This window comes from Lipotes vexillifer, unplaced genomic scaffold, assembly GCF_000442215.2.
Source record: "Lipotes vexillifer unplaced genomic scaffold, Lipotes_vexillifer_v1.1 scaffold545, whole genome shotgun sequence".
NCBI classification, from domain to species: Eukaryota; Metazoa; Chordata; class Mammalia; order Artiodactyla; family Lipotidae; genus Lipotes; species Lipotes vexillifer.
The window spans coordinates 270,503-291,377 of NW_006779129.1; the positions used below are offsets into that span (position 1 = coordinate 270,503).

A 20,875-nucleotide genomic window follows, 5' to 3' on the forward strand; every position below is an offset into this window, starting at 1 on the left:
GGGGGCGGGGGGTGGGGTCTCCTGAGGTGCTTCACGTGGGTGGTGGGACACCATCCTTACTCCACAGTATTACTTTAACTGAACATGTACATTTTAAGGACACCTGTAAGATAATTTCACAGTGGAAACAGCTTCCCGCAGAGTCTGGTTTCCTGAAGGGTCGCGCGCCCTGCTCCGACCGGGGAGCCTCTGGGCAGCGGACGCACAGCCCGGCCCACTGGCCCAGGGGAGCCTCCTGCTGCCCGCCTCCACGCGCCCGCACGAGGGCCTCCCCCACTCCTGGTGCCTCTCAGTCTTTCCTCCCCACCTTGTCTCACACTCCTGCCATCAAGCAACCATCCCCCCTTTTTAAAGGTAAATCGCTATGTATGTTTTACAATTTCTCTCTTAGTTCAGAATTTAACATTTCTTTTTAACCGTACTAATACTTTTATTAGGACTGTTATTGTTTCTGGTCCTTGAGGTATAAAATCTCAGAGGCTTTGAATGGTGTATTCTGTAGAAAATTTTAGTATTTTGCAGAGAATGAGTTTTTTTTAAGAATGCGTACCATGTATCAGCAGAAATGCCTGGTATATTGAACAAGCTTCAGAGATACTTCGCAAGGCTCGCTCTTCCTCATGGAGCCCCTCCTGCCTAAGCCCTGGTGCCGCCCTTGCTCCCCTGCACGTGCCCCCCACCCTCCTGCCTTCTCGTGGCTGGGCTCCCAGCACAGGAGGGGCCTCTGCAGCCAGGAACATGCCCCTTGACGGGCAGCTAATGACTGATCTCCACAGATACGTGCTGCCCTGAATCTGGCTGGGAGTGACTTTGACATCTTTGGTACCAAATTAAGTCAGACACACCCATGTGCAGTGTTTACAGTCAGAAGGCCTGACCCCACCACTTGGCAGCCATGGACTTTGAGCAAATTAACGGAACCTGTCCTGGGCGTCAGTGTCCTGAGAGGGAGAGAGCTGCACAGAAATGAGAAAAGTCTACATCTAACGTGCTTAGTGCGGTGCCTGCACATATTCATACGAAAACTGTGCCCCCAGTGTGTGAATAAGTTCAAATCCAGTGACCCTGTGAGATGATAAAGCCAAAGAAAGCAGCAGTACTGTTATGACTCTGAAAGATCACACAGTGGGACTATCTCTAAAAATAGTATAAATACACATCCATATTTTCAATAATAATAATGAAGAAAACCCAATTCAAAAATTGTCAAGGACCTCAGCCATAAAAAACAATGAAATAATGCCATTTGCACCAACATGGATGGACCTAGAGAGTATTATTTTTAGTGAAATAAGTCAGACAGAGAGAAAAATACTGTATGATATCACTTATATGTGGAATCTAAGAAAATGATACAAATGAACTTATTTACAAAACAGAAATAGACTCTCAGACATGGAGATATATTAGGAGTCTGGGATTAATATGTAGACACTACTGTATATAAGATAGAGAACCAAAAAGGACCTACTGTATAGCACAGAAAACTACATTCAATATCTTATAATAACCTACAAGGGAAAAGAATCTGAAAAAGTATATATATACACTTTATACATATACACACACACACGTATGTATATACATACACATGTGCACATAACGGAGTGGCTCTGCTGCGCGGCTGGAACTAATAACACAACACTGTAAAGCAACTGTACTTCCACAGAAAAACACTGTCAAGGACCTGAACAGACAAAAATGGCCAATGAACCCAGGAAAAGATGTCCAATACCACCAGTCATCAGGGAAATGCAAAGAAAAACAAGATATCACCTCATATCCATTATGATGGCTATTATTTAAAAAAATGAAAAACAACAAATGTTGACAAGAATGCGGAAAAACTGGAACACTTGTGCACTGTTGGTGGAAATGCACAATGCCACAACTGCTGTGGAAAACGGTTTAGCAGTTCCTCAAAAAGTTAAACACAGAATTAGCATATGACCCAACAACTTTGTTCTTAGATACATACCCAAGAGTCAAAAGCAGGGGCTGAAGCAAATACCTGCATCCCAGTGTCCACAGCAGCATATGCACAACAGCCAAAGGAAGACACGGCCATTAACAGGTGGCCACCAACAGATGAACAGATAAACAAAATATGGTGTCTATATACAGTGGAATAATATTAGTCGGCCATAAAAAGCCATGAATGTTGATACACGCACAACACGGATGGACCTTGAGGACATTATGCTAAGTGAAATGAGTCAAACACAAAAGAACATATATTGTGTGATTCCTCTGAAACGAGATCCCTAGAGGAGTCAAATTCACAAAGGCAGAAAGTACAGTGGTGGGTACCAGGGAAGGATGGAGGGGGATGGGAGTTATTATGTTTTTAATTAATTAAGTGATTAATTTATCTTTGGCTTCACTGGGGTCTTTGTTGCTGCATGCGGGCTTTCTCTAAGTTGCGGCGAGGTGCGGTGCACGGGCTTCTCATTGCAGTGGCTTCTCTTGTTGCGGAGCACAAGCTCTAGGCGTGTGGGCTTCAGCAGTTGTGGCACATGGGCTCAGCAGTTGTGGCTCGCAGGCTCTAGAGTGCAGGCTCGGTAGTTGTAGCACGCGGGCATAGGTGCTCCGCGGCATGTGGGGTCTTCCCGGACCAGGGCTTGAACCCGTGTCCCCTGCATCGGCAGGCGGATTCTTAACCACTGCGCCACCAGGGAAGCCCAGGAGTTATTTTTAACGAGGGCAGAGCTTCTCCTTGGGATGATTAACAGTTTCTGGAAATGGATAGTGGCGATACTTGCACAATACTGTGAACGCGGTTAATGCCACTAAACTGTACGCTTAAAATGGTTGAAACGGTAAATATCATGTTATGCACATTTTACCATACACAAAAAAAGAATTAACAAAGAAAAGATGCATCCCACATACCTGCAGAATTTGGTTATTCTTCTCCCGAAGCTGCAGAGACAGAGACTCTTTCTCTTTTTGGTAAAGAGACTGTGCCTGCTCGCGCTCAAGTTTATGTATCGCCTCTTTTTCATGCAAAGCAGCTTTCTTTTCACTTTCAAATTCACCCTGTACAAAAGTACATTATTAACAACAACAAAAAATGCCATTAAGTTCTAAAATTATAAGGATAATTTCTCCATTTCTCTGCTGTTCACTAGAATTTAGTTCATTCAACAAATATTCATTGATTCCGTATTCTGTGCCAAGAACAATGATCAAAAAGGCCAAGGTCACTATCCCCAGTGAACATGCGTTCAAATGTGCTTATCATACAGAATACAAAAGAAACAGCCTGCTATCTTTCCCAATGGTCACGTTAAGAAATTCTCCCATCATCAGCGTATCGTGACCATCAAAATCCAAGATATTTAGAAACCTAACTTCCTCTGGTTTTAAAAAATAAACTCCGTTTCTTCTTAAATAATAAAAAATATTTTTAATAATGTTCACCTAATGAATTAAAATACATTAATGAAATAAGCTTGTTTTTTTAACTACAGAGACAGCACTTCCAGAATGACAGAATAAGGACCTCCAAAAATCCACTCCCCTACAAGAGCACTGAGAACACTGGCAAAAACTGTCAAAATCAACTTTTTCATAGCTCTGGAAATGAAAGTGCTTATTAAAAACAAAGGCTGAGTCGCCATCAGAACAGGAAGCTTTGGGTGTTTGAACCTGCCCTAATCCCATCACTCCAGTCTCTGGGATAGCCTTGAAAATGCAGCCCAGGGAATTCCCTGGTGGTCCAGTGGTTAGGACCACTGCAAGCTTTCACTGCTGTGGGCCCCAGGGTTCAACCAGGGTTCCATCTCTGATCAGGGAACCCGCCAAAAACGAAGGACAGAAAATGCAGTCCAGCGGCCGTGGGGGGAGGAGGAGAAGAACGGGTTGCACCGAAGCACCGCCACCAACCGCCACTAACTGACCTGTCTGGCAGCTCACTGAAGAGCTCCATTCTCAAAGCTGGTTTCTTATTGGCTCTGATTCAGAGCTCACCTCAACAATCCTGTGCCAAAGCCATTTGGCAAGAACAATTAGCAGCAACTGTTTAACATGTCAGCGGCCTGAGGCACTGATAACAATTGGAGCTAATAAGAGGCTGAGCAAAAAACTTAAAAGGAAGTGAAAGCCAAGGCAGAGATGTATACTGCCTGCCACAGCATTAAAGGCATGCCCAAAACCAGAGCCCCACAATAAAGAGATAAAATTATAAAATGAAACCAAACAGATATTCTGAAGCTGAAAAGCACAATTACTGAAATAAAAGTTTCACTAGAGGGACTCAACAGCAGATTCGAGTGAGCAGAAGAGTCAGCAGACATGAAGACAGGCCAAATGAGATCATTCATTATGGGGAACAAAAAGCAAAAAAAAAGAAAAAAGAAATAAAGTAAGTAGGCTCACAGGCCTCTAGGACATCCTCAAAGACCAACATACACGTCATGAGAGTCCCAGAGGAAAGGACAAGGGGAACAGGGCAAAAGAATACTTGAAGATAACATGCCTAAAAACTTTGCAAATTTGGTGAAAAATATTAATCTATACATAGAAGAAGCTCAATGAACTCCAAGTAGGATAAACTCAGAGATCCACACCTGGACACGTCATAATCAAACTGCTGAGAGACAAAGAAAATCTAGAAAGCGGCGAAAAGCAAGTAATTTATTTTGTCTTTTATATTTATGTGTATAGTTTGTAATTCTCTTTTCTATGTGATTTAGAAAACAAATGCATAAAGAACGAGCATAAAGTGTATACAGATGTTCTTTGTATGACAATATTAGCACAAAGGAGGAAGAAAGGAAGGAAGGAAGCTATATCGAAGAACAATTTTGTGAACTATTAAAATTAAGTTGGTATTAATCTGAACCATATTGTTATAAAATGTTCAATGTAATGCCCAGGGCAGGCACTAAAAAATTTAAAAGCAAACGAACAAAAAAACAAAACAAAAACAAAAATCAAAAAAATATAGAAAAATTAACATCAAGGAAATCAAAACAAAAGGCGGCAGTAATGGAGATTTAGAGGAACAAAAGAGACAGAAGATATACAGAAAGCAAACAGCAAGTACTGACACACCCTACAACATGTATGAACCTAGAAAACATTATTCTAAGTGAAAGAAGCCAAACACAAAAGGCCACATTTTGTATGATTCGATTTCCATAAAATGTTCAGAAAAGGCAACTCCACAGAAGCGGAGAGTAGATCCGGGGTTGCCAGGGGCTGGGGGAGGGAAGAGACTGCTAACGGGTGGGGGGTTTCTTTTGTGGTGATGTAAATGTTCTGGAATTAGACAGCAATAAGAGTTGTACAACTTTGTGAATATACTGCAGACCACCGAACTGTATATTTCAAAAAGAGTGATTTTTATGATATGTGCGTTATAGCTCAATAAAGTTGTAATTAAAAACAAAACAAAACCACAGTAAAAATCATTGTGAGAAGTAACGCTGAATGCTCACTCATCCCGTGCAGACACCCTTCCGTGGCAACAGGCCCCTTGAAGCAAGAAAAGGCTTGACGTGGCCGCTGCTGAGTCACCAAAGCAAGGCCATGAGCAGGGCTCAGATTTTCCCAGGCTTAAATACAGCCGGCTCTTTACCATGGGGTTGGACAGTGTGGGTCCACTTACCCTCGGATTGTTTGTTTGGGGCTGTGCTGAGCAGCATGGGGGATCTTACCTCCCTGAACAGGGATCGAACCCAGGCCCCCTGCACTGGGAGCGAGGAGTCTTAGCCACTGGACCGCAGGGAAGCCCCATGGATTTTGTTTCAATGGTAAACACTACAGCACCACACGATCCGTGGCTGGTTGAATGTGCAGATGCACAGTAATGGCGGATATGGAGGAGTCACGTGTACCGAGGGCCAGCTATCAATCACACACAGATTCTCAACTGTGCAGAGGGCCGGCACGCTTAATTCCGTGTTGGTTAAGGGTCACCTATTTGATGACAATTTCTTAAAAGAAAAGGAATGCTAACTAGTCAACTTAAATATAAAAATGAAGGAAAAAAAGTTGCCTCGAAAAATCTCAGTTTCTAAGACAATGAATATGTTTTAATTTTGCATATCAAAATTAATTTAGAATAAATGTTTCTTATTTACTTTGCAGGTGAGAAAGGATAGCAATGAAATAGATCACCCTTAAGCCCAGTACCTTTAACTGTGTGATGTGCTGCTCCAGCAGCGCCTCCGACCGGCGCTTCAGCAGCTCAGCCTCCTCCCGACAGCAGAGCCGCTGCTCCTCCTCCTCTTCCAGTTCCGCGGGAACCGCGGCGCCCTGCTTGAGTGGGGAGGAGGGTCAACGCTGGGCCTTGCCCGTGTGCGTGGCTCTGTGGTGAGGCTGGAGCTCAGCTTATGCCACATATTTTCACGTGACGACACGCAGCAGTCAGGTTATAGCTCACAGAAAACGTCAAGTCACTCTTCGTGGGCTCTGGATTCTCAGCTCAGTCACAAGCATCAGAAAATGGGGTTTGCACAGCACAACACTGCAACTATACTTTGAAGTTCTAGAGACCATTTCTGAATTAACACAGAACACTTTTATAAACTTCCTCTCCTGGAATAGGTTTAATTCAATCCTTTAAAAGGAAGAATCAAGTGCAGTTTCAAGTTAGGACACGTGGCAGTTTCCAAAGCCCTTTAACTGTCTCAGCTGCACCACAAAACCACTTCATGGGAAGGACGGGGTTCACCCAGATGGTTCAGAGCCAGGAAGGAAGCTGCAGCCCTGACAGTAACCGGATTTGACCACGGATGCTGGCTCTGTGTGTGCCAGCCACAAAATGCTAGTGAACAAGAACAAAACCCCGAATGCCAACGGGCACCACAGACCGGCAGGGCAAGGCCAAGGGAGAGGAGGACAAGCCACACTCCCTTTCCCCCAAAACAGACTCCAGGACACTGAAGGACGCTGGGGAAAAATAAGAAAACATCAGCACCCAAGAGGAGGCAAATCCCGCAAAAGCACATGATCAACAGGACCCCGCGCGTGGACGGCAAACAGGTCCTGAGGGCGGACCCCGCACGCTCGCTGGCCTGTTAAATGCTCTGGTTGACAGGTCGAAGCGTAAGCACCTGCTTCTTGAAAAACTTGTGCCACACGTCACATTCTTCAGGCAGAAATCTTTCATGGAAGCCAAATGTATACAAACAGATAAAAGTGAACTTCTGTTTGGGGTCAGGGTCAGAGTCCAAGAGCACCCCACACCCCGGCGTGCCTGGAGTCCCGGGGCCTGCAGGCTGCACTGTGCACGTGAGAGTCCGGGCCCAGGGGCTCAGGCTGCTCTTTCTGGCCATGGGGTCCTTCCAGGCCTTGGGGTCACTGCCCACAAACAGAGAGGGCGGAGGGTGGGTGCCGTACGGAGCTGTGGCTGGGAAGGAAGAACCAGCCCACCGATGCCAAGCGCCTGGGTCGTCTGTCCCACTGAGGCCCCGCGGGCCCCAGCACAGAGCGGCCCCTGCTACAGGAGCGGGAGCCGCGCACAGGACTTGTTCCCCGACCTCCACTGCCTCAGGAAGGGTTTCCAGGCAGCTGGCAGAGACACGCCAGGTCCAGCAAGATGTCCCAAACGCAGTCAGGAGCAGCGGACACACAGCACCCCTCCCAGGCGCCCTGTGGGTGGGGGAAATCACCCTAACCTGACACCTGTGAGGGGCAGTGGGGACACCGCGACCTGCTCTGCCCAGCGCGCCCCCAGGTCTGGAGCAGGACAGTCAGGGGAGGCCACAGACGTCATTGCGCATTCAGCCCCGCGACCTGGACGCCTCAGCACCCCCGGGCTGGCTGCGCGACCTCAGCCCCCGTGACCTGACCGGACAGGCTCAGAGGGGGTTTTACTTGTGCCACTCCCTGCATCCCCTCAAGACCTCCTTACACACAATAGTTCTATTTCCAGCCTGACTAAACTCTCTTTAATCTGTTCCAAATGGTAAAGTCAATATAAGAAAAAGATGTTTTTAAAAAGTTATTCTCGGGCTTCCCTGGTGGTGCAGTGGTTGAGAGTCCGCCTGCCGATGCAGGGGACGCGGGTTCGTGCCCCGGTGCGGGAGGATCCCACATGCCGCGGAGCGGCTGGGCCCGTGAGCTGTGGCCGCTGAGCCTGCGCGTCCAGAGCCTGTGCTCCGCAACGGGAGGGGCCACAGCAGTGAGAGGCCCGCGTACAGCATAAAAAAAAAAAGTTATTCTCGAGTTTTTCTAAAAATCCACAGAATTACACGGGAAGTGTCATATATACTTTAATCATTAAAAAAACAATGGATACACTTAAAGAAGAAAAAAATAAATAGTTCTGCACAAAGAATACCAACATAGTATTAAGAATAAATTCAACTGATAATGAATTAAAGACATTCAAACTATATCTAAAATAACCAGAGGTTCTCTTAATATTTTTTAAAAATCATACAAACAGATTTTTTTTTTTCCCCAAGAAAAGATGACATTGCCTGAGTGAGCAATCAACAGTGGTCATACGACGGTTAACTCCTGCTTTCCTTCCACTGCTTAGTGTTACCAATATAAGGGTGATTTCTTTGCAGGACACTTATCTCTAAGAAAAGGAAATCAGGCTTATGTTTTCAGAGAACTTTTCTCACAACCAAACTCCAAAGGGAAGTAACCTGAAAAATAATCCAATCGCTTCACAAGCGCTGGGTAAACAACTCTTCTGAAAACTGACACTGCTTTTCAAACAGGTGCAGAGATATTTCTGGCGCAGATAAAACCCCTTCACAGAGGAAGAACACCACGTCCCTGCTATTTTGGGGACAATGGCCACAGCATCCCAGGAGACACCCAGCAAGGCTTTATGGAATATCTGTCTGTGAGGACAGCCTGAGGGAAGATGGCAGGACGAAGAGGCCACCACCTGGAACTATTCTCACCAAACCATGGACCTGAATCCCATCCCGTGTGTAGACTGCTGACACGTTCACAGGCAATAAGGGGGAGATGTTAGCCAACGTCACAGGAGGCAGTAAAAACAGATTCAGCACAGCTCAGGCCCTATGTGGATCCCAATTTGACCAGCCACAGGAAGAGACTGGAACTTAGGCTGGATATGTGGTGAAATTAAGGGATTACTGTTAATTCTGCAGGTTAGCATGGAGCATGTTATGGTATATTGGGGCGGCTAATGCACTGAGATTGGCGTGTACCCATGGGCAGTCAGATTCTGAACTGCTCTCTGTTTCTGTATATGTTGAAATTTTCTCCAGTAAAAAGTTAAAATAGGGGAAGAAACTGCATATCCCACCTTCCCACAAACTCAGATGCTTTCTCCTGTGAAATGAGCTAGACAAAAAAGGTCACTTAAACAGTATCTAATATTCACATCCTTAGTAGCAAAGTAAAAGAATGACATACTTGAACGGACAAATAGACAAATGCTCCCCAGATGATCTCAGCGCTCTAAAGAGAGTCAACACGGAAGTACAAAGATGCCGAGCCAAAGAGCAGGACGCGTGTCACGACCAGGTAACAGAACCATCAGAGTGAACAAACAGGATCCAACAAAGTTTCTTTGGAGAGAGGATTGTAAGCCAATAAATACCAGGGAAGGCCAGCGGCAGAGTCTGACTCTTCAGAGGATTAGAGAAATGAAACTCAGACACCTCCACAGGTCAGCAGGTCTCAGGGCAGCGCCCCAGAGGAGGAGGACGTTGTTCACGAGGGCACGAGAGCACCGAAAGCAACGACAGCAACGACAGCACCGAGAGCATGAGAGCAATTGGGCTGCGGCCAGGACCACCGTCTCCTCCACGGTGCCTGCAGCAAGCACCGTCCCGGCAGCCACTTGACCCCTCTGTAATGGCCCTTGAGGACTGAACTCAAGGGGCTGGGGCACTTAGGACACTGCAGGGACAGAAAGCGGGCTGCGGGGGTGAGGGTGACCTCAGGTGGTCTCGGCCTGCAGCGGCTTGAAGCAGGATTTCAGTTCCCGACCAGAGATTGAGGTTGGGCAGCGGCAGTGAGAGCGCTGAATCCTGGCCATTGGACCACCAGGGACCAGCAGCCAGTGACAAGGCCCTGGCCCGTCAGCTATGAAAAAATGAATTTCCGCAGAGAGACGGAAAGTAGTGAAGCAAGTAAAGTGTTCTTTAGAAGGAAAAAGAGTACAGTAGACACACGGGCAGGCTCAGAGAAGAGTGTCACGCCCTCATGGCAGTTTGAATCACTTTCGTGGGCATTTCTTCCCGGTTTCCTTTGACCAACCATCCTGCTCTGCCTGGTTCTGAGTCCGTATTTGGTGTATCTCAAGGTCCTCCCATGCGTACGTGCACATCTCTTAGCCAAGATGGATTCCAGCGAAGAGGCCTATCTATGGGTAGCTGGCATCACTTACTATGACGTGGCGCCCCTTCCTTTTGGACCTCCAAGGAGCCCTTCTGCGCATGTGTAGTCAGGAGGGTCTCCTTGACTTCGAGAATGAGGAATATATGGTCTCTTATCTTCTATCTGGGCAGGGCCCAGCCTCCTCCATTATCCTGCTTTCATGGAGCTTCTGTCCACAGGGAAGAAACTGTTCAGCCTGGGCCCATATATCTCCTGCCTCAAGGGAAAACTGAGGGGATGCTGAGGAGACACTGAGGGGACATGGGGGCTGAGGGGACACTGAGGGGGATGAGGGAGTTTTGTCCTCTTTAATGAAACCTGAGTAAGATGACATTGTGAAGAGAAGACGGTTTGTGTGACTTTATCAGTGACCAGCTGCATGTCTGGTCTCAGCCGGGCTTTTATCGTGTTTCTCTGAGCGTTTGTGGGCATGGGCTTCCTGGGTGTGGATCCCTCCTGTCCTCTCATTCCCCAAACATGGGAAACCCGGATTCAGGGCATCTCAGGGTCCAAGGAGCAAACCAAGAAAAATGCCAACTCCCAGACTTTTCAACCAAACAAAAGGGATAAATGTCATATTTATGCTTCCCTTTATTTTTCTCCAATCCACTAATTCTCATTCTGGGAACTTCCACGTGAAAAAACAGTTTACATGCTAATTTCAGATCGGTCAATATGTATACACACAGCTAAGAGCACCGACTATTAACCTAGGAAACCTAGCGAATGCCAGGCCTTATTTTACGGTTCAAAATGAGCTATTAACACATCCTTTTGAAAAGCCCCACAGAAAAAGGACCTACAAAGAGTTATAACCTCAATAAGTTTGTACGTATGCTTCACAAAAAGCACCAGTCATCCTTACCCCCAGAAAGACCAGAAGATGCGGACACACAAGTATTTCAAATCTAAGAACGCCGAGGCAGAAGGGCCTCAGGGGCGTCCAGCCAAGTGTCCTCAGACGGACTCCAGGGGCTTTTCAAGCCCTGCGAGGACGGTGTGCAAAATTCCGTGCATACACACGTCTGCATGTGTGCTACGCGTGTGCACTACACACATGCAGGGCGGGCAGGCGGGGCAGTGACATCATGTGGGGCCTGGCTGCATGGCGTCCGCACACACCTCTGCCATCCTGTGTCAATGCAAAGGGCACTGAGGGGTGTGAGCCCCACACGGGTCACGAGAACCCGGGCCAGGTCCCAGCCTCCATGGCAACCCCGCGTATTCCAACTGCTTTGTTAGACTCCACTGTAACCTCGACCTCGCAATTTGACATGTTGCTTATAAACATGGTGATGCGCAAAGTTAAAATTCCAAAGAAGTGGGAATTCCCTGGCGGTCCAGTGGTTAGGACTCAGCGCTTTCACTGCCTAGCCCCGGGTTCAATACCTGGTCAGGGAACTAAGATCCTGCAAGCCGCCCAGAGGAACCAAAAAAAAAAGAAAAAAAATCTAAAGAAGAGCCCATAGCGCGTGCCGATCCCTAAGAGCAGCTGCTGGGGGTGGTTGTTCTGCGTGGACACACGTCACCCACACACCCAAGCAGCCCGCCTGCTCCATCCTCCTCCACAGCCACTGCCTCCTCCGGCCTCCCCTGGGTCCAGAGGCACGGGCCCTCTCCCTGGCCCCGGCAGACCCCCGACACCGCCCGCCCCAGGGCTCCCCGCAAGCCTCGGTCAACCTAGAGCAGGGCAGCTGCCTCCACCAAACGGCCCCCATGGGACACATCTGGACACTTTGCTGCTGCCCTGCCCTCGTTCAGGTCCTTACTGCCCACCTGACCTCCGAGATCCTAGCGACACTGTGTGGCAGGGCCACGGGCACCTCGGCAACAACTGCCCTGAAGAGGTGTGCAGGACGGGGCCCCTGGCAGCAAAACCCTCCCGGGTGTGCTGCCCTGGAGCCCCGGTCTGGGCACCGCTCTGGGCCCGGGCCGCCGCTGAGCAGAGCGCAGGTGAGAGGAGTGCAGCACATGGCACGCGCTCCACAGGGGACGCACCGTGGGCCACGCAGGGCACAGGGCGTGGGGCCGTGAGTCCCGGACGGAGGGGCCATCCCAGAAGGAAGGGGTCATGGAGAAAACGATTTGACGAAAGAGAGGGAAGAGTAGGAGTTTCCAGGCGGGGGACAAGGCCAAGTTCAGAGGAGGTCACAGCCAGGGTGTTCCAGAAACTGCCAGGCAGCAGGTGTCCAGCGCCACGAGAACAAAGAAGACAAGACATCGGGCCAGAGGGCACTTGGGCAGAGTCTGTGCAGGGCTGTGCCCCCGGGTTGCACCATGGGCCCCAGGGTTTGGGGTGCAGCACGGGATGCAGAGGACATGGAGCTCCTGCCGGGCACTTGGCACAGGCAGCCCCTGAGACCCCACCCCTGCTGAGTGCAGGCCCCGGGCCCTCCTGGCAGGTGTGAGGCCTGCCCAGTGTCCACCCCACTGCGGGCCTCACGTATGCCCAAGGGCTCTGGTCACAAGGAGAAGCCTCAGGAGGCCCAGCGGTTTTGCTGATGTCACCGGCATCCCCGTGGGGGCCAGAGCCTGACCCCCAGGCCATCCCTGAAGCCACCGCTGCCCAGAAGGAACCTGTGGGGGCCCCCTCCTGCAGAGCCTCCTGCACCTGCTTCTCGGCCACATGCCCGCCCCTGAGCTCCTGCACGGCTGCTTTTGGCTGCTGCCCCAGGGGCAGGCCCTCAGCAGACCACACCAGCTCCACCTGCAGAGAGCGAGTCCACAGGGCACTGCCTCCCACACGCCTGTCCTGCCACCCACACACACCTCCCACCTGCGAGGTGGGAAACACTCCACGTGCTTCCTACAAGTGCAGTTTTACACTAATAAAATTAAGCCACGGTTTAAAATCCACAGCTTTTCTCATGTAAAAAATGTGCACTTCCTCCTCCTGATATTCTTTCAGAACATCATCGTCTTCAAACCCTATAACCCAAGGGAATCTAATTTAAATCCACAGGCTGGGAACAAGCTCCCTTCCCCACACATCCAACTGCATGGGAAGAAACTGAAGCTGACACTGAGAGCTCACTGGACTGGCCTGGGGGCGCCACAGCCTTCCAAATTCACACCAAAAGGACAACTCCCAGGGAGGAGTTGTGACACCTGCCCTGGGGCCCGAATTCAAGGACAGCCCAGAGGCTCATGACCCCAGGTGGAATGTGCTCAGCCCTCGGGGAATTTGTTCAATATCTCGCCTGCAGGGACTTCCCTGGTGGTCCAGTAGCTAAGACTCCACGCTCCCAAAGCAGGGGGCCAAGGTTCAATCCCTGGTCACGGAACTAGATCCCACATGCCGCAACAGTTCTCACGCCGCAACGAAAGATCCCGCACACGGCAACAAATATCCCGCGTGCTGCAACCAAGACCCAGTGCAGCCAAATAAATAAACATTTTCTAAAAAAATGGAAAAGATTTCGCCTGCAGACCACACAGGACAGGCAGAGCCGAAGCATAAAATGAAGCCACTCTCAGCACTAGGCTGCCCTTTTCAAGCTAAACCAGGAGCAAAGGACAAAACCCCCCTGGGAACATCTCATAAAGCACGTCTCAGTCACGAGCAAAGGTTCTACCTGGTACTTGTGTTCTCACAAGGCTGAGATTTCCTGCTTTGTAATTTTGAATATCTACTTCTTAAATACGTGACAAAAGTATGAAGGCGCCAGAACAGGATCATTCCTGAGTGCCTGGCACGCACACCTGGCCCAATGGGCACAGAGCAGCCCGTCCCCACACTGAATTCCCGCTACGTGATGATGTTCTAGCCAAATAAATGCATCCTATTCACGACGTACAAATGCCATGGGTCTGCAGATGAGGAAAGGGGAGCGCTGGCCAGGGCAATGGGGCCGTCTCCAGAAGCTCCTTTCATACTACAGCTGAAAGCACCTGCCAAGGGGACAGTCGCTGCTCTTGACACAGGACAGAGGGTTTAATCTCACAGAAATCGGTAGAGGCCCTGAGGAGTGCTCTGAACCCTTTGAAATCTCACAGGGAACGCTGTGCGCAGGCACAGGCGCACGTTTTTCCAGGATCAGAGATCCAAAGCCTTCACCAAGAAGCCTGAGACCAAAAAACGCGTAAAACTCACTGTTCTGTACCACCTCACCAGGAAATCCACCGCTGTCCCTGGGACACACACACACACACACACACACACACACGTGCAGCTGACACACATGGGCAACAGAAGACACCAGTCCTGGGGAAGGGCAAAACCCCGCACCTCACCTGGCGAGCTCTGCGCAGCCGGGAGGCTCTCACACCCTCCACATGCTCTGTGTTCTCTCCCGTTCTCAGGCCGTCCTCTGTGGACTGGGGCTCTTCATCGTGTTTCAGCTTCAGCTTCTCTAACACCCAAGTCAAGACCATGGGGTGAGAAGCATCCTCTTTCTGTAGCTGCTCCTCTAGGCCCAGCAGCTCCAGGCCCCGCAAGGTCTGCATCTCAGACAGGTAACGCGACTCCAAAGCGTCCAGGCGTGACGCGTGTCTGGTCTCCAAAGCACTGATTTCCGCAGCATGTTTTGCCTGCAGCTCAGCCACACGGGCTTCTGAGAGAGCCCACCACTCTCGCTCCAAAGAAGCCCTCAGCGTGTCCACCTCAGCCTGGTGCCGGGTCTCCAGCTCCGCCGTCAAGGACAGGACGTGCTGCCGGTGTCTCTCCTGGAGCAGCTGGAGCTCGCGGGCGTGCTTCTCCCGGGCCTCCCGCAGGAAGGTGTCTTGCTCTGCGGCAAATTTCTCTGTGATTTCTCTACGTTCTTCTAAAAACCTGAGGAGACAAGCCAAGTGAACGTGCAGCCACAAAAGCATCAACCTCACATTCCTCACAGGAGACGCCACTTTCCACTGGTGAGACCATCGTGCCAGATTCTCCCTGCTCTTCCCACCTCCCAGGGCTGCAGATGGTCTGAGCCCCACTGCCAGCTGTGAGCGGAGAGCCAAGCAGCCCACGAGGCCAGAGCTCGGACGCCAGAGCCCAGGCGTCCCCGGTCACAGACTTAAGTACAGGACACAGGACCCCCAGCAAGAAACCACGCACACATTTCCACAGACACCACAGGGAAGCAGGTGCGACTGCTCCTCAGCATGGAGAGTACCTCAACAGGGAAGGGGCAGTGGCATCGTTTACAGGAGCCAACAGGGCTGCAAAGAGCATTCAAAAGACCCCCAAAAGCCCTTCGGGGTGAATTAGGGGCATGAATTAAATGAGTTGCAGATGACACTGGCTAGCAAACACAGAAGCAGGGAGACGCCCCTCTAACTGAAGCACCCAGCACCCCAGAAGGAACAGGGAAGAATCTCTACGGGGCACCCATTACACGTCAGTGCCACGTGGTACGTTCAGGTGAGTGACAAGAGCTGGGATGGGATTCAGGTACTAACTGTGGACCAGACACCACGAAAGCCTTTCCACTGATCAGCCCATGCAGGAGGGCGCTAAGGCCTCATGAGTTTGTCCACCATGCCTGCGTCCTTCCAGCTCACACAGTGGGTCAGGATTTGAACTCAGTTCTCAGACCCCAGAGCAGAAGCTCTTGCACCTGCCTCATGACGCTGGGGAGCAGCTGCCGCATGAGAAGCAGCAAAACCAACAGTAGCTCCGGTGACACCAGGGCTCACCAACACCCCTGGTCACTACAGCCCAGATGTGCAAAGAGGCAGCAAACCAAATCACACTCTAAACCTATTTAAAGCTTCAGGGAAGTACATACACAGTTCAGAAAAACTCTCTAATTTTTTTTTTTAAACCTGAGTTTAAAATACACAAGAAACTTCAGAAATGAACCACACGTCCTTATGACAAATGACGCTGAAGTTCTGCTACTGAAACCGTAAACCGTGCAAAGAACACAAACTACTGTCACAGATGCATGCAGGGCGGCGTGGATCACGGGACAGGGGCTCCACAGGAAGGACGGGGGTGCTGCTGCTGCGAGCAGGTCCCGCAGCCCCAAGAGCCACGCGTGCTCTCCTGGGGACCGGCCTCACCCAGGCAGGCGGGCGGCTCCATACTGAACAGGCGGCCACAGGAACGTCACCCACCTGCTCTGGGCCAGCTGCAGCTGGAGGGCACAGTCCTCCTTCAGGTGGTCCCGGTCCGTGGGGGCCAGACCACCGCCCAGCTCCCGGCCACACTGGCTGCACTGCAGAGACTCGTCCCCTGAGAGCCCCAGCTCCAGCTGCCTCAGGCGGCCCTGCTGCTCCATCAGCGACCCCTCCAGGTCCAGGATCTGGGCCGCCTGCTGGTCCTGCAGCTGCCTCATTTCGGCTTCTCGAAGCTCAAACCTGTGCATCATGGACAGCTTCTCGGACTCGGCCTGTTCCCGCAGCTCGAGGAGCAGCTGCGTCGGCCTCTCTTCGGCCCCTCTCCTCAGGTCCTCACTCGTGACTTCCCACTCGGCCGCTCTCTCGCCGAGTCCTCGTCTCGTTAGCTCAAGCTTCTCCTCAGCGCTCCTCAGCGCTTCCTGGTGGGCTTCAACTAAAGTACATTTCACCTGCAGAAAGCGCAATTTTATTTAAGAAGGAGGAAATTAAATGAAAAGGTCACTGGCAGCAACGACCCAAATCCATCTCAGAAGATAGAGAAGCTCCACAACACACAAGCACTAGTTCCATAATATATTGCACTGAACAGAGCAATGGCAGTGTTTCTTATCCTGATGGGAATAAAGGAGCCTAAAATGCACAAATCTAAGATTATTTGCTTAAGTAAAATGTGTCTGCATCCCGGCACCTGGCCCCGACTGTTACCTCTGGGGCTGGCAAGTCTGGACACACACGCGAAGGGGAGCTCCTCTGCGGTGCCAAGACCAGCCCAGGGGATCAGACACGTACGGGGCCTCCCGTCAAGGGAAGGCCAACCCCCCAGACAGAGGAACCACCACCAGCCAGGACGGAGCCACAGGAGAGCAGCAAACAGCACCAGGCCAAGTCTCTGGACTTGCACAATGAACGTTCCAGGTTCTACAAGGGACCTGAGCAAGAGACTGAAACCAACACCCTTAAAGGTGTCATGTGAAAAGGGAGGTGAACCAGAAAGCTGAACACACACAAATACCCTAATTTTCAAAAAAGGAAAGAAAGGTCAACAGACTACTGATCATCATCAAAAAGAAACAAAACAAAACCACAAAGGTTTGTGAGATTGACCTCAACTCTTTATTCAAGTTATTAAAGTTTAGGGCCTGCTCTTAGTGATGGCTGAGAATCAGCTCTCATCAGAGACAACAACTGCAGACTCCAGATAAAATCCAAGAGATCCCGGGGCAGGGGGCAGGTGTGTGGGGCGGAGTTGGGGTGGGGGGGTGGTCTGACACCCAGAATAAGGAAATGGCCTGGGTCACCGACCTGTTTGTGCCGTGCACAGAAATCTTACTCGTCTGAACCAGAGGAGCTGGGAGGTGAGGGGGGAAAGCCCATTAGGACAGAGGCAGAGCAGGAGAGCTGCAAAATCTGTGAGTGGATCCAGCCCAGTTCTCGGGCTGGTCCCTGGTCACACACGCGCGAGCAGACTTCAGAGCAGGCCAGCCAAGGCCAGGAGAACTGAAGGGCCCAGCACCGAGAAGGTGGGGAGGCGACTGATGGGGGCGGGGCGGTCTCCTGGGACTGAACCCTTAGCCCGTGGGGTCGGCAATAACCCCAGGAGATACCGTCAAAGGTAAAATGGACAGAACAACGTACTCCATCGAAGAAAATGCAAACGAAGGTTGGAGTGACTACACTGGTAAAAGAGCAGGTAGATTTCAATACTAAGAAGCTACAGGACAGAAAGGGGACATTTCATTAACGATAAAAGGGTACATTTCTCAGGAAGACATATCATAAATGTGCAATAACGGAACCATAAAATACTTAAAGTAAAAACTGAGAGAACTGAAAGGAGAGAGAATTCCACACACCTCTCTTAATAATTTACATAAGGAGATAAAATGGTAGTCCAGGAAATACATATACCCCTGAACGTCAAAAGCCTTCAAGGAGAGTCTGTCCCTCAGGGAACGGTGCCTGAGAAGGTCGTGTGCCAAGGCAGACGGCCGGCGAGCGAGCCACGCGCCATGGGGCCGCGGGCCTCCCACAAACCTGTCCGAGCCTGCTCTGCCCCCGTCTGCACCCCCAGCACCTCAGTGTGGGGACAACACGTGATCCACCTTGCCGGTAACAACAGCTTCCTATGCAACTGCTTTGATGGATGAGGAACCCCAGGGAGGCTTCGCGGGGAAGAGCAGGGGCGACAGCGGCAGCTCCCAGATGGTGACCCTGGGCCGCTCGGAGGGAACACGAGAGAAAGTCACCTCCACTCCGCGCCTCCGAACTGCAGTGAGGCTCACCAGTAATTTAGGGGAGGGGTCTCATCACCGCGTGCGTCCGCGGCTGCACAACCAACGGTCTGCAAGAAGAGCCTGGGGCTCAGGACACCACAGAAGACACAGTGAATGAGGCCTGAAGGTGGTCTCGCCAACCACCCTGGAGCCCCTCGGAGGACCCCGGCCAGTTGCCCTGAGCACTGGAGGCCCCTGTAAGGAGCACACTCGGGCCCCGGCTCAGGTGGCATCCCATCCCGACCCCAAGGAAGGCACCCAGCAAGCAAACACTGCTCCAGGTGGAGGGCGCGGTGGACCTCGGGGGCTTGCGCTGACCCCAGCCAGTTAACACGGGGCCCCGGTGGACGCGGGAAGTGCAGAGGGGTGAGGTGTTTCAACTTACTTGCTCCAAGTCCTCTTTTAGGCGGATTTCGTGCTGCAATTTCTCGTGTAAATTTCTATTTTCTACCTTTAAGAGGTCGATTTCTTCCTTGAGCTCCGTCAGAAGAAGCAGGAGATGAGCCTTGTGCATGGTCTCCAGACCCAAGTCTCCGGCTGCCACCTCCAAGGCCGTGCTGTGTGCACACAGGAGGGGCACCCGGGCGAGCTCTGCAGGGGACCAGGGGGCAGGACCGTCAGGCTGACCCGCAACTCAGACTAGACACCTACCTTCAGAAGCCTCAGACAACTGCACGAAGATCCTGAAACTCCCCGTGTGGGCTTGGTGTCAGAAGTGGACATGACACACCTATCTTCAGCCAAGTGGTCACTGAGCCCCAGGCCCAGACGAGCAGGCCCGTCCTGAGTGGCCCACACCCACTGTTGCTCCTTCCGCCTGGGTACCAGGTGACCTGGCACCCCCAGAGCTCCTCTGGCCAGGGCCCATCACCGTCCCAGGCTCGATGAAGAGCCAAGCGTGGCCCAGGCACCGGCTGGCAGGAGTGTGCCGAGCAGCGGCCATGGGGTACCCCTCACACAGGAAGGAGAACAGGGAGGGCAAGACGCCAGCAGGCGTGACCCAGCTCTCTGGGCGGCATTCTTCCCCTTCACAGGCCCGCCCGGCTCCGAGGCCCTCGGCGGGGACCCTGCGCCGCCAGCCCTCACGGCGGGACCCTCTGCCTTGCCCCCTCAGCTCTATGCGGGACCCACCCTCTCCTGGGCTCGTGTCCAGGGCCGGCCTTACGTCTACTGTCCTGGGTCCCTGACCATCCCCAGGGACAACCACAGCTTCTCCGTCCCCGTGACCCCGGGCAGGCCCTCTCCTAACACGCCCAGGCCTGCTCAACCCCCAAGGAAGGGTCTGCGGCACCCACACTGCAAAGTGAACGGCCAGCGTGTGCAGGTGGCTCTCGTGGGAATCAGTCACCGCCCAGAACGTCCCCTGCAGGCCAGACTCCCGGTGACCCAGCGGCACTGAAGGCACACACCTGGGCCGGGCTCTGCCGAAGGCCCCACATGCTGCTCCCCTTCCAACCCCTGGGTCCCCGCGAGGCCCGCCTCCTGCTGGACTTCCTGGGAGGACTTCCCCGCTGCTAGTTGGCACTGGTGGTTTCCTTCTAGCTGTGTGTGCAACCCCAGGCTCTCCTTTGGGAAATCACAGAGAAAACCTTCTAATGACTCTCTCAGCCTCGTTCCTGAATCCCTGCCTCCCAGGGAACCCCCCAGGGGACCCACCCCCACAGAACCTCCCACGGAGCCTCGCCATGCACGGCCACGCCGCCTGCTGCCCCATGCCTCTTCCGAAGCCCACATGCTGCTCCCCTTCCAACACCTGGGTCCCCGCGAGGCCCGCCTCCTGCTGGACTTCCTGGGAGGACTTCCCCGCTGCTAGTTGGCACTGGTGGTTTCCTTCTAGCTGTGTGTGCAACCCCAGGCTCTCCTTTGGGAAATCACAGAGAAAACCTTCTAATGACTCTCTCAGCCTCGTTCCTGAATCCCTGCCTCCCAGGGAACCCCCCAGGGGACCCACCCCCACAGAACCTCCCACGGAGCCTCGCCATGCACGGCCACGCCGCCTGCTGCCCCATGCCTCGCTTCCAGCAGGGAGGCGGGCCTACTCCACCGACGCCGAGCCATGGGCACTGGGTCCCCCACCGGACCCCCGTCCCTCGCTCTCCACACCCCGGGCCAGGGTACTCCAGGACCAGTCACACGGCCAGGGCCTTGGTGCAAGGCGCGTGGGTTTCTCCTCACGCCCTGCCCTGCGCTTCCCATCCAGAGCCGGGTGCTAGGCCTGCCCCCCGAGGACG

General features: G+C 52.0%; 1 protein-coding gene across 1 annotated transcript in view; it reads right to left on the minus strand.

The window, feature by feature from the left end:
* The window catches only part of PCNT (pericentrin), a 100,314-nt gene that overhangs the window by 56,811 nt on the left and 22,628 nt on the right, over positions 1 to 20,875 (minus strand). The window contains exons 13-18 of the mRNA XM_007452502.1: positions 19,936 to 20,007; positions 19,470 to 19,596; positions 19,030 to 19,235; positions 16,369 to 16,820; positions 14,557 to 15,094; positions 2,893 to 3,039 (exon numbers count right to left, since the gene is read on the minus strand). Of these exons, the coding sequence (XP_007452564.1) occupies positions 2,893 to 3,039; positions 14,557 to 15,094; positions 16,369 to 16,820; positions 19,030 to 19,235; positions 19,470 to 19,596; positions 19,936 to 20,007 (1,542 nt within the window). The remainder of the gene's footprint in view (positions 1 to 2,892; positions 3,040 to 14,556; positions 15,095 to 16,368; positions 16,821 to 19,029; positions 19,236 to 19,469; positions 19,597 to 19,935; positions 20,008 to 20,875) is intronic.